This window comes from Eschrichtius robustus, chromosome 20 (assembly GCF_028021215.1).
Source record: "Eschrichtius robustus isolate mEscRob2 chromosome 20, mEscRob2.pri, whole genome shotgun sequence".
In the NCBI taxonomy this organism is placed as follows: domain Eukaryota; kingdom Metazoa; phylum Chordata; class Mammalia; order Artiodactyla; family Eschrichtiidae; genus Eschrichtius; species Eschrichtius robustus.
Window position 1 is genome coordinate 63964831 of NC_090843.1, and position 27981 is coordinate 63992811.

General features: G+C 43.6%; 1 protein-coding gene across 4 annotated transcripts; it reads right to left on the reverse strand.

Moving 5' to 3' along the window:
* On the reverse strand, positions 1 to 27944 carry TVP23C (trans-golgi network vesicle protein 23 homolog C). 4 transcript variants are annotated; one of them, XR_011071771.1, is made up of 10 exons: positions 27829 to 27944; positions 24582 to 24664; positions 23253 to 23397; positions 19192 to 19281; positions 17846 to 17977; positions 13362 to 13490; positions 11812 to 11941; positions 10536 to 10693; positions 8558 to 8648; positions 1 to 3724 (listed from the first exon to the last, which is right to left on the reverse strand). XR_011071771.1 is itself a non-coding variant. In XM_068529707.1 (7 exons), the coding sequence occupies exons 1-7, from the start codon at positions 27838 to 27840 to the stop codon at positions 11915 to 11917; spliced, it is 618 nt and encodes a 205-aa protein (XP_068385808.1). In that variant the 5' UTR covers positions 27841 to 27944; the 3' UTR covers positions 10879 to 11914. The 4 variants fall into 4 exon arrangements, 1 of the variants encoding a protein (XP_068385808.1); XR_011071770.1 differs by having other exon boundaries at positions 1 to 2191; positions 3683 to 3724; positions 8558 to 10693; XR_011071769.1 differs by having other exon boundaries at positions 8558 to 10693.
* Between the last annotated feature and the right edge of the window lie 37 nt (positions 27945 to 27981).

The window sequence follows — 27981 nt, forward strand, 5'->3', positions numbered from 1 at the left end:
ATATATAAAGCACCCTTCCAAATAAATAAGAAAAATAGACCTGTGCATATGGCAAACTTGATATTTGACATAAGCAGCATTACAATCAGAGAGAAAAATCTGAACTGTTTTGTACAAGGTGCTGAGACAACTGACTGTCCATCTGGGGAAAGATAAAAAGAGATCCCTGCCTCACACTGTATACCAAAATACATTCTGGATTATTTAAAAAGCTAAATATGAAAAGCTACACTGTCATTTTAAAAGAAAATATAGAGTACCACTAAGCACTGCTTAAGGAACAAGTGTTTTAAATGAATACTGAAAAACCAAGTCATAAAAGGAAAGGTTGACAAATTGACTACATATTTTTTTAAAGCTGTTACGCCAAGAAACATCCTAAACCAAGTTAAAATTGAAGTTACAGAACACATGTCATGGACAAGGGATAAATAGCCAGAATATTTAAAAGATGTCTTGCTAAACAAAGCCTTGCACATCTGGAGAACAATGAGGTATCTCCCGTGGCTGTAGCACAGAGTGGTGTGTGCGCGCGCGCGCATGCCCACGCATCTGCATGCTACGCTCCACGCTCCTGCACAAGGAATTCTTTTGACTTAGAATGCCCTTTCCCTGTTGTCTTCTAGGAGTTGATAAAGACTTCAGGGAAATTAGTATTTCCTTCCTTGATGCTTCTCTGGCTCGTTTCACATCCTCTATGAGACAAGCTTTAAAATATTACAATTCATTATGATTAGTATTGTAGTGGCAGCTTGGGCTATCATAAAAAAATACCATAGATGAGGTGGCTTAAACAACAGAAATTCATTTCTCACAGCTCTGGAGGCTGGAAGTCCAAGATCAAAGTGCCAGCGTATTCAGCTTCTGATGACAGCTCTCTTCTGGGCTTGCAGACGGCCACTTTCTCTGTGTCCTCACATGGCCTTTCCTTGCCATGTGCACATGGAGAGATCTCTCTCTTCCTGTTCTTATAAGGCCACCAATCTTATTAGATTAGGACCCACCCTTCTGACCTCATTTTACCTTAATTACCTCCAAAAAGCTCTACCTCCCAATAGTCACAGTGGTTAGGGCTTCGACATAGAACTGGGGTAGCCGGGGAGGGGACACAACTCAGTCCTGGCGGGTATTCTGCCTCCACCACCCCTGTTTTTTAAAAAGGTTTCTGAAATCTGTACAAGTCGTGAGCAGCATCTGCCACAGCCCACCTCTGTCCTAGGGCTTAGGGTATCAAGATGAGTTTGGTTGTCGTCAGGTTACTTCTGTAGATACAGCTAAGGAAGGGATGCGTCCATGCTTCTAGGAGGGCAGCATGACGAGATCCCAGAGAAGAGAGAGGAGAAGGTGAGCAAGTGTTCCAAGATGTGTTTAAATGCTCTTCAAGTAAGAGGTGATGCCATTCTCTCTGAAGTGGTGGGAGGTATGAAACCAGATGCCCAAGAAGGCTCCCCGAAGGACTGCAGTTTTAGCCTAATTTTTGGAGGATGCTTCCACCATCTGGGTGGCATCCACTATCCTGTCTCCATATTTTATAAGAGGCTGCCAGGCCTCAGAAGGATGCATGCAGGGCTGGTCCTTCAGTGACCATAGGCACTCACAGATCCACAGTTATCCACTCTTACCTAACCCCACAGGTTGTGCTGCTTAAAAAACTTTGTGCCTTCATCCCAACAGACAAAGACAAATAGCATCAGGGGCTGGAAACAGGTGCTAGCAGAAACCTAAAAACAGAGAGAGCATACAGCCAGCATTCTACAAGGACCCCCACCCAGCTCTCAGTGGTGGCAGCAGCCCTGCTCACGGCCCCAGCTGGCAATGACCATTAGTTACTTAATCTTCATTTCTTGCTGCTCAATCCAGGGGGCCCTAAAGGAAGTACCATGTGACTCAAGACACTGAAAATCTGTACCTCTCCAGGTCTACAGTTGAAAGTTCACTTCCGCCCAGGCTGTTGGAGCGTCGGTACACACTCAAATAAGGCTTGTTGGGTGCCACTGGGTGCCTGGCATTGGTCGACGAGAAAGAGAGCCTCGTGCTGTCGCAGTATTTGCAGACCACTTGGAGAAGAGTGATGGTTAGTTTTAGGTGTCAAGTTGGCCAGGCTACAGCACCCAGGTCTTTAATCAGACGCTAATCCAGGTGTTGCTGTGACAGTATTTTGTAGATGTGGTCAACATCCACAATCTGCTGACTTTAAGTAAAAGAGATTACCCTTGATAATGTGGATCGGCCTCATCCAATTAGTTAAAAGGCCTTAAGAGCAAAACTGAGAGTTTCCAGAGGAAGAAGAAAGTTGGCTCAAGACCAAAACATCAGCTCCTAATCGAGAGTCCCAGCCTGCTGTTCTACCATACCGACCAGGACGGGCCAGCTCCCACAGTTGCATAAGCCAGTTCCTTGAAATAAATGTGTGTGTGTGTGTGTGTGTGTGTGTGTGTGTGTGTGTGTGTGTGTGTGTGTGTGTGTGTGTGTGTGTGTGTGTGTCAGTGTACATGCACTAGGTAGGTAGATATAGATATGGAGAGAGAATTTATTTCAAGGAATAAATCCGTAAGATGTAAATACAGATATAGATCTATAGATATAATTCACATTTATATCTCCTACTAGTCTGTTCCTCTGACTGGTGCAAGGAGACTCACACATACACAAGGCATTACTAGCCAGCGTCCTACGCGCTATGATTGGGGGAGCATCACATGCGGTACGTAACAGTGTAAGCCTACGTCGGACTCTCCAGATCTGAATCTTAGAGCCGTCATGCGCTAGATGCACCATGACCTTGGGGCAATTCTTAGGTTCTGCAAGCCTCAGTTCCCTCACCTGTAAAATGGAGATAGCATCTTCCTCCTGAGGTTACTGCAAGGGGTCAAAGAGGTCACCTGTCGCACCTGAGAACACGCCGCTAGGAAGCGTGAAGCCAGGACTTCAACTCGGGACTGTCTGCCTCCAGTGCTCGTCCCCCTAACCCTCTGCCGTCACCTTCTCCTTGGGGATGACACTTCAGCTGTTTTTTCTTTAACAGACACTCTGCCCAAGACAGCCCGCATATGTTGTTACAGCTTCAACTCTGCTCTGCAGAGATGCCTCTTAAATTCATAGCTTCTGCCCAATCCTAAGGTAGAATTCCATGCTTCTATTGCATTCTGGTACTTGGATGTGAACACTGGCTTCAAACCCAGCATATCTTAAATTCAAACTCATCATCTTCCCCTGCCACTGACCAGTCCTGGCTTCATCTCTCTCTAGTTGTATGACCCTGGGAAAGCTACTGACCCTCCAAGCCTCAGAGTCCCCATCTGTTCAGTGGGGGGCGGGGGGTGGTGATATGAGGAAAGCAGACACATATCCTGTATGCAGTACCTATCTCGGGGTCTGGTACATTGTAAGCACTAAATATATGATTGTAATTAGTCATTCAGCATCTATTCATTCATCAGCACTGGTTTTAATTTATTCTACAATAGGAAGCATGGATTTAGTCCTAACCCACAATTTGCAAACTAATTTTCCAGGAAAACTATCATTTCCCACTAAATCGAGTAAATAAGATGCTACAGTATGGCTGTTTCCTTTTCATTTTATGTTGGTGTATTGCCATCTAGTGGACAATGCACAAGTTACAAGCAAAAGAGGAAAAGGGCGCGCAGAGAAAGGCGATAATCCTAAAATAAATGTTTACCGTGAAGACTGGTCCATAGCATTGTTGGATTTCAACAACTATCTGAAAAACATAAATAACAAGATGTGTTCTGAATAGAAAATAAATTGTAAATGAACACTACAGTAAGTTACCAGCTTATAATCTTACAATCTCTAACTTGCTCTAAGCAAAATAAAAAATAAAAGAATAAGCATTCTTTCCTGCAACTGACCGCTTTTCTCGATTTGAATTCTCCATGTCACATACTGGATGGGAATCTAAATCATAAGGAAGCCACTCAACCAGGGATTAGACCTCCTGACTGCTCTACCTTTAACTAGCTAAGCAACTCTGTTTTCCTTTCTGAGTATGTTACCATTACGGAGTGCTTACCATATGCTTGGGACTATGCTGAATATTTTATATGGATTATCTCACTTAATCATTAAATTATTAATAGTGAACCACTAGTTATAATGATTATTTTTTTCTCTCTTCAATCCTCTGACCTTTTGCTTCATGCATTTTGGACCTCTGTTGTCAAGTGCATATATGTTTATAATTGTTATGTCTTCCTGATGGATTGACCCTTTTATCAGTATGTAATGTCCTTGTCGCTTGTAACAATTCTGTCTTAAAGTCTATTTTGAATGTGTCATCTGACCTCATGGTTTCTGATGAGAAGCAAGCTTTTAATCTTATTGAGCATCCTTTATACGTGATGGATTGTTTTCTCTTGCTGCTTTCAATACTCTTGTCACCGGCTTTTGACAATTCAACTATGACGTGTTTAGATGTGGATCTCTTTTGAATTTATCCTTAGAATTTGCTGCACTTCTTGGAAGTGCAGATTAATGCAGGTTTTTTTTTTTTTTCCAAGTCTTTCATGAAATTTGAGAAGTCTCCAGCCATTAATTCTTCAAATATTCTTTCTGCCTTTCTCTTGTCTCCTGGGACTCCCGTAACACATATGTTGATGTTTGATGGTCCCACAGGTCCCTTAGGCTATGTTCACTCTTCATTCTCCTTTCTTTCTCCTCCTCAAACTGCATTATTTCAATTGGCCTATTTTCAATTGTTCTCTTTCATCTGACTGTTGAACTTCTCTAGTGAATTTTTCATGTCAGTTACCATACTTTTCAGTTCCAAAGGTTTCTATTTGCTTCCTTTCTATAAATTTTTAATCTCTTTACTGATATTTGCATTTTGTTCATAGCTCATTTTCTTACTTTCTTTTAGTTCTTTGCCCAAAGTCTCTCTTAGCTCTTTGAACATATATGACAGCTGATTTAAAGTCTGGGCTTCCTCAGGGAAGGTTTCTGTTGAATTTTTTTTCCTGTGTACGAGCCACTGTCTTGTTTCTTTGCATGTCTTATTTTTTGTTGTTGTTGAAAACTGGACGATTTCAGTAATATAAGGTGGCGACTCTGGAAACCAGATTTGTGGCCCCTTCCCTTTAATGCTTATTGTGGTGGTGGCTGCAGGTTTTTTAGTGACTTTCCAGAACTAATTCTGTAAATCCGTACTCTGTGTCACATGTAGCCACTGAAATCTCTACTCAGTTAGCTTTGTCTTCAGCTAATAATCAGGCAGATATTTCCTTAAGCACCTGAAATAAGTCTTCTGCCTTTTGCTGAGGGGCTCATGCGTATTGGGGCACACCTTCAACACTACAGAAGTTTACAACTCTACCTAAGCCTTTATTTCCTGTCTGTGCAGAGCCTCAAGACCATCTAGAGACGAGAGATTAGGGCCTTTTCGGGTCTGTCCTGGGCATGCAAATCCTGTAAATGCATGTGACACATAGTCCGGGTGCTTGCAAATATCCATATAATGCCCGTATATGTGGCCACTACAAAGCAGACTAATGCAGCTGCAGTGGTTTTAACTTGCAATTCAAATGCCATGAGCAACATTGACATGAAAACTGGTGAGACACTCTTGGTAAGGTACTGAAAGAGTACAACCTTCCTTCACTTGATAGTTGCGTTTTTGGGTAAGTCAAGTGCTGCAAATCTGCAACAAAAAAGGACTTACAGTCTAAGCTCAGATAATTATTAATCAGTGTCAATGCTCACCAGCTAGAGACCACGCAGAAAAGAACTGTGGTTGAACCAAAGTGGGTTTATTAGCACTTTTTGCACAAGGAAGACCACACACCATGGGGTGTCTCAGTACAAGGGCGCTAGGACGGGCTTATCAGAGAATTTGGGCCTGTGTTAGGGGATTTCAAGCAGGGTTCCATGAACCATAGTTTTACTCCAGATTGGGTGCTTTCAGAAAGCAAAGCAATTCTGAGTAGGTATCTTAATAATCTTCATCTAGGTGGTAGGAAGAACAGAGTGGTCTGAGACCATACTCAGCACAGCAGCAGCAGTCTCCGCATAAGCCAGGAGAGGGGGTGTTTGCTCATGTTTTGTGGTTTGCACGATATTCTTGTTTCTATGCTCCAACATGATTACAAAGCGTCCTCATTTTTGTCTTGCTGCCTCATGGTCACGGAGCAGCCTTGCCAGATGTTGGTGTCGTAGAGAATTACTCACGTTCAAAGAGAACACCAGAGCCTAGCTGTAAGGGCCAGGTCAGCCTCCAGCTGACAGCTGTCAGGGGTTGCTTGTCCTTTCTCTTTATAGCAAGACTGTCGTGTACATGATTTTCATGGGACACATGGAAGCTATAGAGATGTAGGACAATTTGGGGTTGTGCAGGACTGTCCTATGCGCTACAAGCTCCAGGCATCCCTGGCCTCCGCCCACTAAAATAACCAATCAGCGTGCTAACCAATGATTAACACATTTACAAAAACACCCTCCCCTGGGGGTGGCACCACCCCAAGAGAACTCTTGAGGGTGTAGGCTCTAAATATCCTAAATCCAACCCCCAAATCACATTAAAGTAAGAATATATAACGTAAGAGTACAGCAGCCTACGCCCTCACAGAACTATTTCACCAAATAGTGCTTTAATGGCTTTGCATAGAAAGTTGGCTTTAAAAAGGCCGTCCAGATCCAAGGCTATTTATTTACTGTAGAAACGGCGCCAACAGCATCAGCCATAGCAGCAGCTGGTGCCCTCTACATAAAGCCCCCGTGAGAAGTATGCGGCGGGCGCTGCCAGTTTCCTACCCAACGTCCCTTTCTCCTTTCTCCCCTAACAAAACCTCATTTTTACTCAAGGCAGCCACGTGCCCCCTTCATACCTGCTTTTCCAGACTTCCGTACACCTGGGTGACACCACTTTGGCCAGTGAGATGTAAGTAAGCAGAAGCAAAAGTCTACAGTGGTTTCTGAGAAAGCTCTTGCTTTTCTGCTAAAAGAAAACAGATAGGACGGGGACCTCCGCTCTCCTTCCTTGCTTATAAACAGATGAGTCATCTTCAGCTGTGACAGTCATCTTGTGACCCTGAGGCCATGAGCATGGGGACAAAAACCAGCTTTCTGAGGAACCGTTTAGTAACTGCATCAACACCAGCAAGTGCCCACTTTCAGACCTCCTCTGTAGAAAAACACACAAACCCTTTTTTTGTTTAAGCCACTATTATTTGTGGAATTTCCTGTTACTTGCAGTTGAACAAATTACTAATAGAGAAAACAGTTAAACATCAGGTAACTTAAGGAATAAGAAATGGAGGTTTATGTTAAGCCTTGACTGTTACAACCAAGTGGGGGAAAAAAAAAAGTGCTCAAACTATATGAGGGGCAGGGGTTTGAGTTAAATCTTCAGTTTTCTTAGCAGGAAGCCAACAGCTATTATAGAAAGTTGAAAGTCAAGAAACACTGTACGAACAATAAGCATTTTATTTAGTATGGAAGTAAATACCCCAAAATACAAAACCTGCAGCAGTTGAAGATGTTTGCTTCTGGGGAGCAGAACTGAGAGTCGGATAAGACTTGCATTTCTTTGTAGCCCTTCGGTTTTCTGACCATGACTGCTTTAATTATTATTTTTTAATTAATCGTAGTGGGGAAAAGTTATATATAAGACTGCATTTTTTCTTGGCACTAAATTTAACTTCTTCAGGAAGTGATAGGATTGCTCTTTTCCTTGTAGAATAACAATATTAAGGTTTTAAGGAATGCTTCCTGCTTCTCACAAGAATTTGATATTATTTTGACTTTATTTTTAATTGAAAAATGTATGTGACATATGATTTGAGAACGTGTTCCTTAAGACCAGGCAGACTTTGGTTTCACCTTCCCAGCAGTGGTTTGCAGCAAACAGTGGCTCGGGGGCTCCTTGGAAAATGGTAGTTAGGGGCTGAGCGGGTGATTCCAGAACCTCCAAACCTGTTTCCTATAGAGCAGCTCTGCTTTGCTCATTACAGATATTCATTCAGCTTTGACACAAGACTTAGAAGAAAGAGCTCTACTAGTTTGAACATCACTGCACTGCCACAAAAGTTAGCACAGCTGAACCTGACCTGCAAACATACTTAGTTTGACTTCACATATGTTTTCTTTTTTTCCTTTTAAAGTTTAATTTACAAACATTAAACGATCAGATTTCATATAAACATCCAGATTTTCCATTCCTCTTAAAAAACTGAAAACCCTAGCAACACAGGAACCACACTCCTGAGTGGCAACAAGTGGCTGGAAATGAGAAGCTCCTGTCCCTTTAGATGGAGGTGGACGCTCCTAGTTGAATTTTCACCCGGTCAACTTCACCTGTCTGTTCTGATTAGAATTGGTGACGCTGCACTAAGGGACCAGATTCCAATTTCTTTCCTTGCAAAAGGAAATAGCATGGAACAGTGGAGAAATTACTGACTTAGGACTTAAAAGTTTTCTGAGTATTACTTGTCAGTTGTGCACCTATATTCGTCAGAAGAGGCTATTACGTTGTTATGTTATGGAAACAAATTAACCAGGAAATCAAGTGACTTCACACACCAAAAGTTTATTGCTCACTTACGCCATTCGTCCAACAGGAGCAGGTGGGGGATTCTGCTCTACAAGCCACCCAGGGACCCAGCTGGCCGAGGCACCATCTCGAGCACCACTGGCTGCCACAGAAGGGAAGAAAGATTAGAGACTCTCACATCGGTTGCACCTTCCTCACCCAAAAGCGATGCAGGTCACCTTCACTCACATCACACGGGCCATAACTGATCTCATAGCTTCAGTTCATCAGGGAGCTGGTGGGAAGTACCGGAGAACAAAGGGAATACTGGGGAGCACCACTGTCTCTACTACACGCAATCGTCAGTAAATTATTTTACTTTTCTCCGTCTTAGCTGTTCATCTGTAACATGAGGTTATTCGTGATCTCCCTCTAGAGGTTACGGGGGAAATCAAATGAGGTAATAGACATAAAAGGACTCTGAATGAGCTCTAAAGAGTTTTACAAATTTAAAGGGCCACAGTACTGACACCATGGTGGACTTACTGTGCCATCACCTCCACACAACCACACACACCCCTGCCTATGTTTCAGAGCTGTGGGCCAAACAACAGGCACACTGGGGGCTACAGAATGCAATGTTACTTTCATTTTAATTGCACCATTCAGTCAGTTCACCTGTGCTCAAGGCTGACCAGGGAAGATAAAAAAGAAAGCAACACCTGCTACCCTCGGTCTCTTCAAGTAGTTTTCCAGTCTTGAAACGTTTAAAGTATGTGTGGCAGATTTTACTTTCCAAAGATGGCTGCTATGTCCCCTCCCCGTGAACTCAGGGGGAGCTTAGTGGCTGCTTCAACCAGAGTATGGCAGAAGTGACACTATGTGAACCCCGAGCCTAGTCATAAAAACGTCACACACTTCTCTGGCTCCCTGGGGAAGCCTGTCTTAGACCCCAGCTGCCAGGCTGTGAAGAAGCCCAGATAAGCCTCCACAGAGAGACGACCCAGAGGCCACAACCGTAGGTGTTCCAACCAGCAACCTGGCTGAGGTTCAGCTGACAGCCACCATCTACCTCCAGACCCGTGAAGATGCCCCCAGACGTTTCCTGCCTCCTGGCCAATGTGCAAAACCCAGCCTTCAAATCTCTCAGCCGAGCCCCAGACTGTGCAGCAGAGGAAAGCTGTCCCCACTGAGCTCCACCCAAATTCCTGACCCACAGCTGGTGTAAGCGTAATAAAATGACTGTTTTACGCTGCTAAGTTTTGGGGTGAATTTTTACACAGCAACAGCATCTGGAACAGCTGGACTCGTTAGCATCTATAATATTAGCTTAATTACCTCACAGAGAAAAGAGCAAATATGTATTTGCTGAACTATTACATCTCAAATACTGTACTAATGGAAACAATTACGGGGGTTGCTGAAAATATACTGCATTGATAAGAATTCACTTAGGCTGTAGCAACAGAAAAACCAAAGCAATAACACTTAAACACGACAGAAGTTTGTTTCTCGCTTAAAAATTCAGACAGGCAGTTCAGGGCTGCTGGCCCCATCAGAGGGAACTCAATCTCTACCTTATTTCTCTGCTGTTCTCAAAATGAGGCTTCCACCTCATCGTCCATGACAGCTGTTCAAGCGCCATCTATTCTGTCTACATTTCAGCTAAGAGGGGTGAAAAGGGGAGGGGACGCGCATGCCGGCCTTCTAAGAATACTTCCTGGAAGCGTAGCCAAGGTGCAGCAAGAAAATCTGGGAAAACCTGTCTTTGTTGCCATGTCCTGGCTAATAAGTGGGAAATGAATAGAAGGGAAAAATGAATATTGGGGGATAAACAGTAGGTCCTGCCACGTGCATATTCCAAAATTCAATTCATATTTGGTTTAGGATTGCAGCCTCAAATAACAACAGTTACCTCAAGAGCAACCCCCCCATTAGACTCTCAGCTCTACAGACTGACACCAGATCTTTCAGGTTAAATAAAAACATTTACGCAGCATCCACTTTCCTCACCAGACAAGTATAAATAAAATGGGAAACAAGCACTTACCAAATTAATGACTTAGTAAATTAATGATTCGTACGAAAGGAAAGGACATTTAGAGACAAATATTTCCTCTAAAATCAGTAATATGTCCTGATGGGTCTTCCTGTAATCAGTGTCTCCTTGGGCAAGTCAGTCAATAACCTGAAGTCCTGTTTCGTCACCTATAAACCGGCATCACACATAACAGGCTTGTCGTGAGGATCAAATGAGATTACGAGTGTCAAAGTGCTTTGTAAGCAGTAGAGTTTTATACAAATATAAAGTTATGCACCTTCAAAGCTATCACGCCAATAAGATACATTCAATTAAACAAAACATCTTCAAAAAATTTTTAACAATGTATAAATACAATCACAAAATAATCTATCTGCCCATTAAAACAAAATTTACAGTACCTACAACAGAATTTACAGATGCCTATAATAGTTTGCGGATCGTTACATATATTGTTTTAAGAAATACCATTAATACATGATTTACAATATCCCCATTATAGCAAGAAAAAAAATAGATTCGTAAAATAAAACGTCTTCTAGGCATTTACAATGCCAAGTATCGAAATGATTATTCTCACTATGACATAAGAATAATACTCTTTTAGTGGTAAAAGATAGATTTCATTAGGCCAAGGACCACTGAAGAGCTTCTGGAAGGTTCCAAAGTAAAATCTGGCTATCTTTCCCCAAAAATAAATAGAACAGCAGCAATGCCTACGTATCCCATGAACATAAACTACGAAAATTCCTTTTATGTTAACTGGGCCTTAAGTACGTGACTCATTACAAATAAAAATAAACAAAATTTTAGAAACCAGTTAACACCAATAGCCCAAATTTGGTTTTTACCTGCCTGTAAACGCCTAGGATAAGAAGTTTCATCATGAAGTATGTATTAAGTGTAAAATTAACAAATATTTCTAACTCTATATATAAGCCAAAGTGCTCACTCTTACCATGGAAGCAAAACCTAAAATAATCTACAGAAATAGTATGTAAACACAGAGAGTTCTGAGATAGACTAGGAACGTCCTTCTTGTTCTGTGGGTCAAAATGCAAAGGTCTCCATTCCATATGGGCATGAACACAAACACTTCCGTTAATTTAAGACCCATGGATCTTACACAACTATGTGCATACACATATGTACACCATGAACCAAATGTTAACCATGTTTCTAGCTACACCACACCTTCAAGCCCCATATGCTAGAAAGTAAAAACTTAATATGAAAACTACTTTTCCTTTTTTTTTAAAGTAAACTTTAAAATGGAAAAACAAACCCAACACTCCTCTTTGCAATAGGTACTGAGTTCTAAAGGTTCAGAGTCAAGACCCCCTTCAGTTGTTCCCAATGGAAAGAACACGCAGGCTCCCTCACTCTCTTCAGGAGGTCTGATCGTCTCCAGTGGTCTGCAAAAGAGAAACAACTCTTTAACACTAAAAGCTATTTTACTTGCAAAAGAGAAACAACTCCTTAACACTAAAAGCTATTTTACTTAACATACCAGATTTAAAGCACTAGGAAAACATTTCGTAATTGCCAGCACAGCCAGCTACTACATTACCTGGCATCCCATGGCCCAACTATGTTAAAAATTACTGTCATGCTAGAGAAGTAAAGCAATGGGTCCACCCAGATGTCCAGCAAGTCACTCTCATTTGAGCAGAGCATCACCAAGTGCTGTGTAAGTCTACTGACCCTGTCCATGTATGTCAAGCTCAAGGTTCAATTTCACCTGAATGCTGGTAATCGTAAGGGGAAAAAAAACCTATTAAGCACACACTTGACAATTACCATGAGGTGGACTTTACCCAGCAAGGTATACTGGGACTCTGCAAAACCCCTCAGGAGGAGAGTCATGTCCCTACAAGAATCCTCATTTTCCCTACTTCTTAACTTTTATATAAGAGAAACTGTACAGGAAACGGCACTGGATTTCAAGAGAGCTGGGTTAAGCCCTAGCTTTGCACCACTTTGTTTCTGTATGTTCCTGAGAAGTCACTTAGCCTCTCAGGGCTTTAGTCACAAATGTAATCCTTGAACCAGCAACATCAGTACCACCTGGGAACCTGCAAACACGCGACCTATGAGACCCGGCCCCAGGGCAACTAAATAAGAAACTTTGGGGGTAGGACCCCACAATCTGTGCTCTAGCCCTCCAGGAGATTCTGATGCATGTCCCAGGTTGAGAACCCGTAACCGTCCTGTATAACGTTACCTGCCCAACCTACTGCATGAACACAAACACGAGACATCACTCATACAAAGACCTAATCAATTTCCCAAAGGTTTTACCAATTACTATTTACCTATGAAAACCACTTACCCCATGGGAAACTCCGATTTAAATCTTCATATCGGGGAACTATAGTAAAACCTATACATCCTTCAAAAACAAACCGAGTACTTTAAAACAATCTTTAAAACTATATGGGCTTATTATGTTTCTAACTTGTTCTTACTATAAACCCTAAAACCATACAATATATTGATACATTCTTCAAAATTGTTCATTTAGAGCCACCGGAAGTAATGGAAAGCAACTGAACTTCAGCTAATTAAAAAAAAAAAGTTACCAATGAACATTTATCCCTCTGGTTTTAAAATAATTTCAGGATATCGACAATACATTTCTGGAATGCCCTAAAAGCCTCCAAAGCGAAATTAAAATAACTTTATCATCATCATGTCATACTTAAATAAATATGTCCCTTTAAAAAACTTTTTTTTAAGTACTTCATAGAAATTAAACACTACAAGAGTTAGAAATCATCATTGCATTAGTCACTGACCGCATCCAAATTGCCCTGACATCCAGAGAACACTTACTTGTCTTAAAAACTGCTTTCCAAGGTACGATGTAGCCATGCTGGTTAAATTCTTCCTGCTGCCCACTTTGCACCTGATGTAGCCATACAGGTTGGCCCCTTGCAGCACCACACCCATGATAACCACCGCCTGGGAGAGGGGAATAACCAACAGTTACGGGCCTGACACTGACTGACCGTCTCTCTGCCATAAACAAAACGCGGAGACTGTCTCGGGAAAGAGCAGGAAGAGGAAGCTCTGTGAAGGGGGGTTGTGGCCGTGAGACTCCCGTGCGCCCTCCCTCCCAGAGCAGACCCGTCCAGTACGCGCTCTGCACCACCCAACAAGCACCCATCAACACACATGCTCTGTGCCAGCCCCGGGGGTGCAGTGGGGGGACCATTCTCTAGTATTTTCCATGGTTCTGTGAGTAAAGATATAAAAAAAGTAAATGAGACTCAGAAGGGGCTCAAATGTTAACTATTTCCTTAAGAATTCCAAAAGAATGGTCAAGAGATAGATCAAGTTCAACACACTGAAAGCACACAGAGCTGAGTCTCTGCTCTATGCTAATGTGTGGGCAACAAGTGGCTTCTAAGAAAGCAAACCGGTGCCTCAAGGTAGCAACCAACAGGGGTTTGCCTTCTGTGACAAGGAGGTGGGGGGAGTGGGCAGAGGGGGACACAGCGCTAGGAAGAAATGCACTTCAGCAGAGTTGTTTCTTCCTTGCGGCCACAATCCTATAGGTGACCCACTAAGACCGCTAAGGATTGAGAATAAGAAACGCAAGCCTACTATTTAAATATCATTGAAGAAAAGTTAATTAGAACAACATGAGGGGATCCCACGGTTAAATATTCTACAAAGCTTTTCCGTAAAGGGCCAGATGATAAATATTTTAGGCTCTGCAGGCCATATGGTCTCTGTTGCAAATACTCAACTCTGCCATTCTAGCCCCAGAGCAGCCACAGGCAATATGTAAACAGGCAAGGCTGTGTTCCAACACAAATTTACAAAAACAGGCTAAGGCCAGATTTGGCCTGCAGGCCACAGTTTGCCAAGCCCTGTTCTAGAATAAGCAAATGGTCTGAGAGGCAGGAGGGCCAACGGTCATCAAGCCCATCACCGCAGAGAACAGTGGGTGCGGAAGCTTGAGGGACGGGATGCCCCCTTCCTGCCCTGTGGTCTTAAAACAGGAGCCCAAACCGCCTTTCACCCCCCTCTCCCGGCTCTGCTTTAGGGAAGGGGAAACACTGCCACAGAAAGACTGGGCTGCCTCCCCAGAGAGAGGTGAAGGCTCCAGGGGCTCACAAACGATCTGAAGCAGAAGGGCAGAGCCACGACAGAGCAACAAGAACTCCACTGCGTAAGGGAAGGAACCCGAGCAAGCCAGCCGAGGCAGCCGGCGGCAGGGCTGCGGTCCCCTCCTCACACCTGCGCCTTCAGGCGACCAAACCGCAGCTCACAGCAGAGCCCAGATGTCTCAGGCAACAAGGAAGGCAGGCAAGGAGAACTCACCCACACGAAACCAGCATAAAGAGAAGGTCTGGACAGAGCTGCCACTGTGAACAGGAGCAAAATGGGGAGGGGAACAGGGAAAGGCAGCTACGCAGAACCACAGCAGAAAACCAAAAGAAGAAAGGAACACAGTATGCAAAAGGCAGGCGAAGAATTGATTCTAAAAAGAAATAGAGTCCACCAAAATAAAAGCATTCCTGAAGCATACGTCACCCTACAGAAGAACCTAAAGATAAGAATTCAAAGAGAATGAAGGTAAGACAAGACACCAGAAGGAGTTGAAAACGGAGCCGGCAGAGCTCAGGAAACGCTGAGAAGCCCTTGCTAAAGCAGCCCACTCCGGTCTCCCTGGCACTCTCCACTCTGTTACCTTGTATCACCTTTCTAACAACCCTTATTTGCTGTCTGTCTACACTCTGCTCCACTAGAACCTGGTGCTATCGGAGCAGTTATCTTGTTTATCAGGCCCTTAATCATATCCCCAGCGCCCAGGACAGCTCTGGCATATGGCAGACTCTTTTAAAAAGATGTGCTGAGTGAATAACCAGAAAGGAAAAAGATGAGAGATGAAAGCATTTAAGATGGTAGATGAGAACAGATAAAAATGATCCAACACAGAGGTAACTGGTACCTCAGAATTAGAGACACCAAAAAAACAGAACATAAATAAATGTAAAGACAAAAGAAGATAATTTTCCTGATTCAAAGCAAAACCTGTGCCTGCATATTAGAGGGGCACACAGTTTCCAGAAAAAGCAATACAGAAAGATAAACACAAAGACAATCTGGTTATGTATGCTATTTTAAAACTTCAAGAATGATTAACAAAAATTATTTGTCCAGGGAGAAAAACAATTCACTCCCTTACATAGAGGTTAAGTAAGCCAGGCCTCAGATTTCTCTACAATATTCAATATTAGAAAATGAGAAAGTAATGTCTTCTAAATGGTGAGAGAAAAAAGTTGTGACCCAAGAATATTAACTTAGCCAATTCTTTATTCAAGAATAAAGAAACTTTTTTCAAGAATGAAGAAATAAAGAATTTATTCAAGCATAAAGAGTTTATTCATAAAGAAAAGAAAAAACAAAAGTTTATTCAAGAATAAAGTCAACAGGCTCATATTCTTAAACATGACAGAGCCAAAGGAAAACAACACCCACAAGTTTTTTGAAAAAAATCACCCAACAATGAAATTCAGCCAACCAAGAGGTAAGGAGAAGCTGCAATAAAAGGACTGAATCAATTTATTTAAAAGTAGATCAAAGACTGAACAACCAGTAACAAATACCGTTTCAAAAGGTAATTGTTATAAACCTTGACAACAAAAATAATACTGGAACAAACAAAGCTCAGGCATAGAAAGGGAAGAAACAAAGGAGGGAACGTAAGAGTGTTTATTTCATTCCCTTTCTAAACAGTCTCTAAGTCAAAAAACAGGAGTAAGTATATTACTTAAAATAACTAAAGTAAGACTACAACCAACAAAAATCCAGAAGTGGAAGCAGGGAGGAAAGGTGGGAGAAGGCATGAATGTTAACTTTACATCTTTCACAGCAGGAAATCAATACATTAAATACATTTCTTAATTCATGAAAGAGGGTTATGTGGTACAGATAACTACTAGAAAAACTAAAAACAGAAAATAAACCTTCCAAATCTCAAAAGGGAAAGTATTTATGTACGTGTATGCACAAAGGAAAAGAGAACCTATACAGCGAACTAGACAAGGAAATATTAAAAACGGGGAAAAAACACAATTAAGGCCAAAATACATCTGATACCAATAAGTATTAAGTGAGATAAAATCAATTATTAAAAGAATAAGACACAGTTTGGGCTAAGTGACAGATTATATTTTCCAAAGATGGTAGCAACTGTATCTCCACGTGCTCTTCTAGAACCTTCTTACTCCATCAAGCTGTAGAGCTTAATTTCCATTCTCCTGAATGTGGACGGGTGCCAAAAGTGATACTGTGACTTCTGAGGCTAGGTGGTTGTCAGGGGCTGAACTTTGTTCCCCCAAAATGTATATGTTTATATATATATATAATCCCAGGACCCCAGAATGTGACTGTATTTGGAAACAGGGTCTTTAAAGAATTAAGGAAAAATAAGGTCACTAGGGTGGGCCCTAATCCAATATGATAGGTGCCCTTATAAGTAGAGGAGATTAGGACACAGACATGTACAGAGGGAAGACCACGTGAAGACACCGGGAGAAGACAGTCAACAAGCCAAAGAGACAGACCTCCAGAATTGGGAGAAAATAAATTTCTGTTGTTTAAGCCACCCAGTCTGTGATACTTTGTTACGGCAGCCCTAGCAAACTAATACAGTTGTACAAGGTAATACAGCTTGTGAGCTAAAACACTCTCAACTGGAGCTGTGACCCTCCGAGTAAGCAGTCTAACGGCCATGAGGCCACCCGCCTGTAATGAAGCCCCAACCAGCAATGTGGAAAGACCGCGTGAGAGGCCATGGGACCCCACAGAGAGGAGAAGCCTCACCAGCCCCCAGCCACTGTCTGACCACAAGTACAAAAGATCCCAAGCCAGAACTTTCCAGACAAGCCCTTTCCAAACTTCTGAACCAGTGAAACTGCGAGAGATCATAAAATGACTGTTGCAATAGATAACCAGAACAGGTTACCAACCAGTATTTTCAGAAAAGACCACTCTGTTAGTTCCAAACCAAGCCAAGCATGTTTGGAGTTTACTGACCATCCCCGACCGACAAGATTATGTGATAAATGTGGTAATCACTGAACAAGATGGGCAAAATCAAATTCTGCTAAGCACTTGGAGGACTGGTGAGATGGAGTCTTTCACAGGACTCTGCTCTCTGCACTTAGAGAAAAGCAGAGGTGAGAAACCAAACCTGGGAAATACATGATGAAGCTGCCTATTCAGGACGGGCCCCTAATGTTAACACAGGTGGTCCACCAGCCACCTTAGTGGGTCACTGACAGCTCCACACTGATACTCACCAACCACTTCACTCTGAAGGAGAAGAGGGCACTAAAGGCAAATATTACCCACAGCACCGGACAGGCAATGAGTCCTAACCAGAAGATTCTTGACTCAGCCTCTGAAACAGTTTTACTGTCTTGAGAAGAGGCCTACAAAAGAACATGAATTTAATAACCAATGTTCTGTGATACTTATCAGCAAAAAGTTTAACATTTTTAATGAAAAACCCCTTACCCTCAAATTCAAATAAATTAATACAGACAACCCAAGTCCCAGGTTAGAACTCCTACCCCCCGCCCCACAATCCCCCTCAAACAAAACAGTAGATCTACCACTACTGCAATTTTTGGAACTGGTCTTAACGTACTTTGTTTTAAATCGAGAATGTTTCATTTTCAGGGCAGGGTGGACAGTTTGTCATCACCCAAGACAGTAAGGGTGGCCTCTGACAGGTTTCTAGTCAATCCTTCTTGCACTTTCACTGATTATTCATAAGCAAGCTTTGAAAGATGCCTTCTTAGGTGAGGATTCAGGAAATCAAGGCTATGGTCATCCTGGAGACTAAAAGGTCAAGTCAGGGTCCACAGGAAGAAATGGAGTCAAGGGACTCCGGACAATGACCAGAATGTCTCAGCAACACCCAGGAATTTAAAAGGGCGCTGAGTGGTTTCCAAGGTAGATTTTATAAGATAAAGGACTCTGGGCTCACTGGGCACAAAGCTGCTTTCTGAGGAGTCCCAGTCAGGGCCCTTGCAAGCAGAAGGCAAGCAATTTAACTGGCGCTGTCTCCAGGAACTTTGTCCTCTGGCTCCCAAACTGATTTCCACTGCAGATAAGCAGGCTAACCCGAAACACAGCAAGGTCCCCTAGGGCTTCTGAGGACGCACCCTGAAGAACAGACTGCTCCCTGCTTGACTCAGGTTTTCTATCCAGCTGCAACCCTCCTCTTCCCTTCTCCTGCGCACGAACGGAGGAGGACCCCGGGGGCAAGGACAGACGGAACCGGTGGAGGGAGCTACACTAGGCAAGGCACACCGGGCGGAGGGTCCCAAACAGACCCTTCAGCAGCAGCCCCTGGGAGGCAGCTAAGCACGCGACATAAACCCTGAGCCCAAGCCCTCTCAGGGTTCTTTCCTGGACACGCCCCGTTTCTAGTCGGAACTAAAGAGAAACACACGGCAAGTTTTAAGGCCATCTGGTTCTGTGCTGCTATACCATGCCAAGCGATCTGGGGCGGTCCCTTATGTGTACATGCAGCTGAAGTGTTTAGGTAATTGACCCTTAAATACTCAAATGTATCTACACATAATTTTTTGAATGACGCTCAAAAAAAAAAAAACAAAACAAAACAAAAGCAGTTTACCTTCCTGGACTCAAACACCCAATGGCTTTTTCCATCTTCATCAATATGATTCCACCAGCGCAGGCCAACCATTAGTCTACCTGTGACATTCTGGTAAAGATTAATATATGCACACACATTTTAAAAACATTATTTACAGGTCTACCATAACATCGTATCTTAGTGTAACAGTTCACAAACAAGAAATCATCAGCTTTCCCGCCATAATATCCAGTTAAAGACCACTACATACCAGGCCTGGACAAAAGAGTAAATAAAATGGCAATGGCAGGCCCCACAGGGGCAGAGGTGACAGGGTCAGCACATCCATAAACATTACCCTTCTTTTCCCTCGCGAACTCTTGTCCTTTCTCCAGTTCCCTAATGTGTTTCTAAACCCCTTGCTCTTTAGCTACTGGGACCTACTTTTTCCTATATATCCTGACCACAGCTACATATACTTTATAACTATGTATCTCTAAAAAAGGTTATGGACTGAATACTGTGTCCCCCCAGATTCATGGGTTGAAACTCTGCCCCCACCCCATCACCAAGTGACGGTATCAAGAGGGGGCCTCTGGGAGGTGATTAGGATTAGATGAGGCCATGGGGGCGGAGCCTTTGTGAATGGGATTAGTGTCCTCATAAGAGTCAAGAGACAGCTTTCACCCTCTCTCTGCTCTCAGTCATGTGAGGATACAACGAGACATTAGCAGTCTGGAACCGGAGGAGGGCCCTCACCAGAGGCTGACCATGCTGGCACCCTGATCTTGGATTTCCAGCCTCCAGGACTCGGAAAAATAAATTCCTATTGTTTGTAAGCCACCCAGTCTCTGGTATTCTGTACAGCAGCCCAAACGAAGACTATGGTTATAGGCACTGACCTTCATTCAGTACTTGAAATGCACCAAGCTCTTTCCCTCTTAGCTAATGTAACAAATTGCTGTGATAGCTTCCCTAACATAATGAAAGGAATACAGAAGGAGAAGAAGAGGAGGAGCCTTAGAGACCAAACTTCGTTTTGTAGAAATGCTACCAATCAAAGGTTAAGTAAAAGAGAAGAGCTGGCAAAGAAGACCGAGAACAGCCAGAGGTCTATTTTAGTGGCACTTTCAAATAACAGCTCTTAGAATAGTCTCAAATTCCTCCATTTTCCCATTTTCCAATTTTCCAATTCTTTACTTGTTGTTTTTGTCATTATTAGTTTATTGTCCGAATTTCTCTCAAGCTTATTATTTTTGTTTTTGAAACTTCTAGACCTCTAATAAAAGCCTTTTGTCTATTGTTTTTCCTCTGAATTCAGCTTTAGACACATTTCAAAAGTTTAAATGTAGATGATCATTATCATTAAGGTGTAAGTAATCTATATTTACAGTTTTTATTTCCTTTTTAAGCCAAGATATTTAGCAGAATGGCTCTTTTTAAAAATCCCAATTTTGACAACCTTTTTTTTTTAATTAGTCTCCAGTTCTGTTGTACTGGACTAGAAAATGTAGCTGCTTTGGGCAATTTCTTTGGATTTTCTTCATAGTGATATTTAGTCAACTTCTGTAAATGTTCCACAGGAACTGAACAAGAAGGTATTATGCCCCTACATACAGAGTTCCAAATACTGCTATGAAAGCAACCTTGTTATTTCATTCAGATCCTTCAAACCTTATGTATTTTTTGTCGCTTTGATCTGTAAAGGCAGTGGTTTGTTAAGACTTCTGTCACGACAGTGTTCCTCCATCTTCTCTAGTGTTTCTAGTAGTTTTTCACTATCGTTTGATGTGATGTCATCCTGTGAATGATCCTCACTGTGACTCATCAACTGACCTTTCTTGTTCCACTGAATGCTGTCTTACTCTCATTTCTGTTTTATCTGATAATAATACAATGTCAAGTTTCTTTTTGTTTGAATTGGTCTTATGTTATCTTTGCCTTCTTTTGCTTTTTCTAATGTTACAATTATAGTTAGATCTTTTGGGTTGGACTTTGATTTTTGACCAAATCTAAGAATTTTTATCTTTAAAAAGAGGGTTTAATCAAATTAAATCTAGAGCTGCAACTAATTTGCTACTGCTCCCATCCCCTTGCACTCTGCCCTGTGATATTTCAGGTGCCTGGACGCTTGCTTTGTTCTTCTCTTGATGTATGTTTTAGTTGCTCCTGTCTTCTCCAATGTTGTGGAAGACACACAATGTTTTAAATTTTACTAACAGTTACCATAAAGATTTGAAAACAACTATTTATTCTTTTTTTACTATATTTCTCAAAATAAAGAATAAGACAAAAGCCCCATATGGGTTATAACATTTAAGTTCTTTTCAATTTTTAAATAACTTTATCTTATTTATCTCTTATTTTTTTTAATAATTATTTCCTTTTGACAACTGCCTTGAGATTTACAACTACGACACACTGCTGTTCTAACTACATTCAGAACCCTGCACACCCCCTTCCCCAAGTCCATTTAATAATTTCCCCATTCTTGACTTCTTAATTTCATATCTCAATTGTCTGCATATCTGTAAGTAATTCTGCCACAGATGAAAGGGTATTTTTTAAGCCCCTGTTTTAAAAAAAAAATGTTATCAGAAAATATACTTTCTGGCCACATTGTTTTTTTTTTTTAATTTGGTCGTGCTGCGGCTTGCATCCCGGGATCTCAGTTCCCTGACCAGGGACTGAACCCAGGCTACGGAGTGAAAGCCCGGAATCCTAACCACCAGGCCACCAGGGAACTCCCTCTGGCCATACTTTTTAAAACTCTAAACCCACAAGGATCTAATTATATAATTTTTGGAAATTACCAGGAAGAACTGACTGAAGGTGGTGTTCTATTTGACTAAGCAGAAATTACATGAACAACAAAAAGAAACGTTCCTCAAAATAAAACTGTGACCTGGATACAGTAAACACTTTAGAGCATAAAGCAACAGAAGAAATTCAAAGAAATACAAGGCAAAGAAGACTGTACAAAAGAAAAGCCTACAGGAAACAGACCTTTGTAATCTTTATTCTCAGCATTTTGTGGCCTACGGAAACTGGCCACCACCAAGCCAACCACTTCTGATATCTGTAACAATCAAAAGATCTAAAAATGGCTGGGTTGGTGGGCATGAGCAGACCTGTAATATCTTACTGGTTTTTGAATCAATATACATATCTCAAATTCCAAAAGTAGCTTTTGCCTTTTTTTTTTTTTTGCCTTCAATTTTTCCCACCATTTTATTATGAAAATTTCCAAATACACAGAAAAGTCAAGTTTTACAGTGAATACCCATATACCTATCACCTAGTGTCTACATTTAATATTTTATCATAGTTACTTTACCACATGCCCCTCTATCTATATACCTATCTCTCCATCCATCCATCCCTCTACCTACCACTGCCTCTGAGTTTGAACCATTTCTTACACTCTTTTCTATCCCCTACAACAGGATCCCTCAGCCTCAGCACTACCCACATTTTGGGCCGGATGAGTCCTTGACGTGGGGGGCTGCCCTGTGTGTGCACCTTAAGATATTTAGCAGCAACCCTGTCCTCTACCCGTGTGACACCAATAGCACACTTCCCCCACCCCCAGTTGTGACAACCAAAGATATCTTCAGATACTGACAAACGAACGTCCCCCTGGGGGGCAAAACTGGCCCTGGCTGAGAGACATTGCCCTCAAGCTCACATAGGAGCCTTTGCAATGGTCGGTACTTGAGTATTTGCGGACAAACTACCCTGGGGTCTTATCTAGAAATCATACACGGCAGAGCCGGAGGTGACCCTGAAGCGAAACCAGTGGTGAGCATTACAAGTAACATGTGTAGTCGGTAGCTGCTGGTCACATTTTTATTTGTTTGTTTAACTTTAAAGCTGATGTAGGTTAACATAAAGCACAGACAAGTCAGTAAACCTACACGTGATCTGCCACAACTGGCACTTTGACACAGGTGAGCCCTAAGGTAACAAAAAGATAAATTAACACCAATCGGAAATGCTAAGTGTCATTTTTTTTTTTTTTTTTTTTTTTTTTTACTGTTTACACGTCATTCAATCTCATCATATAAATACGATTTTAAAATAAAAACAATCAAACCTACCTTGACTGCCCAAAAGTCACATGACAACAACAAGATAATTGTCACCATACAGGCAATAAAGCTGCTGCTGAACAATTCACAGAGAAGATAGACTATAATTGCACTGACTCGAAAGAATAAATGGAAAAATGATGCCACTGGGTGTCTGAAAACCAAAACATAATAAAAGAAATGCAATTACATTTACAACAGGTACTGCAGATGTAGATGAAAATGTTTCAGCCATAGCAGAACCATGCAGAGTCTTGTCAAAATAAAAGATGACTTGAGGAAGAAGCAAACCGCCTACCTCTCTTTTTTCATAAGCCCCATTATTTGACTAGGCCCTGCTGTCACAGAAAATACACTATGTAAACGTGACTTTAACACCTCATTGATTATAAACTTTCACAAAATACATAACAAGAAATTTTACCAAGCTTAGAGGAATTAGGAAACTACAGTCTTAGGACTGACTGCTATTTTCACATGTCTCAAAATCATGCCCTAAGAATTTCTAGGCCCTCAGAAATCACTTCAGGCATTAAGACAAAGTAACCATCAGGCATAGTTGCTGTTTTATCAACAGCTTCGTTGTGATATAATCCACACGCCACACAATTCCCCTATTTAAAGGGTATAATTCAGTGATTTTTGGTATACTCACAGAATTGTGCAATTATCACACAATCAATTTTAGAACCTCTTCATGACCCCAAACATAAAGCCTAAACCCATGGGCAGTCACCCCCCATTTACCCCAATCCCACCCTTCTCCAGTCCTAGGCAACCACTAATGTACTTCTTGTCCCTATAGATTTGCCTATTCTGGACATTTCACATAAACAAAATCATATAATAAGTGGTCTTTTGTGACGAGCATCTCTCACTTAGAGATGCTTTCAAGGTTCAGGTAGAATTTGATTTCATCAAGTGAATTTCTTTAGCGATAACTAAGTTTGGAATAGAAATATATTTGGCTTGATATTCTCACACTAGCTGATACAAAAGATACAATCCTGAAATTTGCATAATCAAAATGTAATATATCTACAGAAACTATCTAAAGAAATGGTGCATTCTTGGTACAAAAGTCAGAATTAAAAACACCAGTGTTCAAAAAATTGGATTTGCAGATTTGAAAACTCAGTATTGAGTAAAATGCCATATGTCAATTATTTCCAGGGAAAACGTGAGATGTCACCTCACCTCAGGCTAAAGAGCAAAGCAGCAATTCACAATATTCACCAGCACATCACAACCACTCTGCCCCGAACCCCGTCGCTGGCACCAGGCGATGGACAGAACAGCACCAGACACTAACCCGAGTCTTGTAACTTATCGTCGTACCTGATTTTGGATTTTTTTGGCCTACTAGTTGTCTCCTCTTCTGCATCAAACAGTGAAACATCTTCAATGTCATCATTACTGTCCTGATAGGAAAAGCAAACATCCATGAAGCAGAATGAAACTCCGTATTGCATGCCTACTACATGCAAGGCAGCACGCTAGTCAATACGGAAGACGACGGTAGGACGCGGTCACGGCCACCTGGAACTCACAGCCTAGGGAAGGGGGGGGGGAATTCCCTCCCCCGACCCTGATCACCTGGCCAAACCCCACGTTGCAACCCAAGCACCTGCCGTCTCCATCCCACCCAAGAAGCTGCCAAGCGCAAACTCAAGGCAGCCACCGTCAGGCTGCTCTCCCAGGTCAGAGAAGGCGGAGGCTGCCGAGATAAACTGTCTCTGGCTCCTCCACAAAATCATCTGACTGCAGCCCTGTTTTCCCGACCCCTTCTCACAACTCTGTCCCTTTTCCTCCAAGGTTAAACCAGCTACTTGTAGGCAGAATCCCTTCTCTTCCTGCCTCCTTGGGGGCATGTTCCATCACTCTTCCCTTTACAGTCTCCTGTATCTGCAGGTCCTCCTGGTGGATGTTTCCCATCAGCATGCAAGCTCCTTCAGGTGCCCTTTACAGCGTGAAGAGATGTTTTAAAGTCCTGATGCTGAACCTCCCTCTGTCCTCTACTTCCCTTCCCTCCTCAACCTCAGGTCTCTACGTGGTTCGCACCTCAGCTCACTGCCACTCACCTGCAGCCTCAGCCAGGCTTCACACCTTCACCCCTTCACAGTGCCAGCCCCTCCACACTCACCTGCCATCTCTGGTCTCACCCCCGCTCTACTCCAGCCCCTCATTACCCAGAGTATCTCCCTAAGTGGAGAGCATTCCATGTCACCCCCCTGCCCAAACTGTCCAGCGGCACCCCTCCCTGTACAGGATAAGACTTCAATCCCTGAGGCACAGCAAACCAGAGCTCATGGCAGCTCATGACCTGACCCCGTGCTCACCTCCTGACAACGCTCCCTCCCACTGAGCACTACAGCACCGCTGTTATGACCTGCTCTCGGGAAAACACTTCGGGCCCTCCCACCTTTCTGCCCTTCATGCTCTCTCTACCCAGAAGCTCTTCCCTTCCCCACCCCCTACGAAGCGGACCAGCAGGCAAACACCAAATCACCTTTCAACTTTCAGCTCAAACACTGCAACAGCTGAGAAACTTGCCCTGAAATCCCCAGGCACCCCACTTCCCACGTTCCCACAGCACTTGGGCAAATCTCCACTTGAACAATTATCTCGGGATATTCGTACTGCACGTCTACTCCTCCTACCTCCTCCTAGACTCCAAGCTACTGGAGGGCAAGTTCCGTCCCTGCACTGTAATAAATCCTAGTGTCTAGCACAGCACCAGGCCAGGCGCTACAGTATCTGTTGAAGGCATGAGTGAATAAACAAAGGAGCAACCACCTACGACACGTGGCAGACTGTCATCACTGCCAGAAGTAACGTGAGTGCAAACAGGAGCAGAGGGAAGGACCAGGCCGTGGGGAGGCTTCCAGAAGGAGAGCTTACCCGCTGGGCCTCCAGCTCCCTCTGGCCCCTTGACTAGGTATCTGTTCACAGGCACAGAAGTGGGAACACACAGAGTACGTATGGGGAAAGCCCTCGTATTAAATGAAGGTGGAAGAGTGGAGTGACAGCTGAAGCTAGAAAATGTTAAATGGATTCACATCTATGAGACCAGTGGTCTCCACCTTGGCGACAGGCTAGAATTCTCTGGGGGTACTTTAGGCAAGAGGGGATGGAAACCAGTGCACAAGTAAAGGGCTCGACTTAAGAGTGCAGCACCGGGATTTCCCTGGTGGTCCAGTGGTTACGACTTCGCCTTCCAGGGCAGGGGGTGTGGGTTCGATCCCTGGTCAGGGAGCTAAGATCCCACATGCCTCGTGGCCAAAAAACCAAAACATTAAAAAAAAAAAAAAAAAAAAGTAAGCAATACTGTTTTTGCACAAATTCAATAAAGGCTTTAAAAATGGTCCACATCAAAAAAAAAAAAAAAAATGCAGCACAGACAGTGCAGTTACATAAAACAAAGGCAGAGTAAACAGGAGATTACGAGGAAGCTGGAGATGGCAGGCGGTGTGGACACCGATGGCTTCCATCTTCTCAGTGAAACGAGCAGCAAGGCTAGGGGCTGAGAGCAGATCAGGAAGAAACGCTGCAGGTCTGAGGGAGAAGCCCTGGAGAGCAGCCTAGGTGGGAGGGAGAGGGGGCTACGGAGGGGGCAGGGTGACGACTGCCCGGCGGCCCTAAGGGCTGGCTTGAGGTGCCTGGCCACAAGCTTAAGTGGGAACAGTCAGCGACGTAGTGTGTTTTTCTCCAGCCTCCTTCAGCCGGGGCGCAGGTGTAGACCGTTTTTCTCCAGCCTCCTTCAGCCTGGGCGCAGGTGCAGACCATTTTTCTCCAGCCTCCTTCAGCCGGGGCGCAGGTGCAGACCATCACCCGATTTTCCCCACTCAGGTCTCCTCCCCGGAGCGGTGCTTTCCGACCCTAAATCCCGAGGCTGTCCTATTCGCAGACACCTGCTATCACATCACCCCGGCTCTGTGATCGCCGTGTGAAAACTACCTTCAGTCTTCTAACTTATCTTGCCTCCACACCCCCGGCACCCTCCAATTCACCCTCCGATTCAGGGCAGGAAATCGTCTGTGCGGTTCGCAGCCCTTCCCCGGGGCCTAGGACAGTGCCTGGGCCACAGGAACCCCTCAAGACGAAAAAACGCCTACAAAATCTAACTAAAAGTTTAGCTTTTTTAAAAATAGGAAGAAACTAAGAAATGATTCTTACTAACCTCTGGTCCTACACGTGAGGGCTGTAATTAGCTCGGAGGGGCAGAGATGCGGACACGGGAGTGGACCAGCCACCTCCAACGCTGCTGTGACAGCACAAACTTGAACGCGAGGCCGGGGGGGAGGGTCCCCTAATCCCACGTTCGGGCGGCGGCCCCCCTCCCCTCGCCCGGCCACACACGACGTCTCCGCGGCCGCCCGCCCGGGCGCGACCCCGCGCCTCTCACACCCGCGCCGGCCCTCAGCGCAGCCCGGACCCCAGCCCCGCCCCCGGCCGCCCCGCCCGCCGCCCACCCGCTCCTCCTCGGGCTCGGGCAGCGGCCCCGGACGCTCAACACGCGCCCCTCAGACCCTGCAGGCCCGGCCCAGCTGCCGCGGCCCTCTTCTCCGCGCCCACAGCCCCTTACCTGCTGCAACATGGCGGTCCCACGCCAGCCCCACTTCCAGGAGCCACGTCAGCGCCGCAGCCGCGGGCCGGGGACCGGAACAGACGAGGCGGGGTCACTACGGGCCTGGAGGAGCCGGAGTAACAGCGGCAGCCCGACCCAACTTCCGCTTCC

Excerpts from the sequence above, each read along its gene's own strand:
- TVP23C (XM_068529707.1), bottom strand. Across the intron at positions 17,978-19,191 it reads GGGTGTTTGAGTCCAGGAAG|GCCTCTTCTCAAGACAGTAA; the intron begins GTAAACTGCTTT and ends GTTCTTTTGTAG. Across the intron at positions 11,942-13,361 it reads GAAAGCAGTTTTTAAGACAA|ACCACTGGAGACGATCAGAC; the intron begins GTAAGTGTTCTC and ends TCTCTTTTGCAG.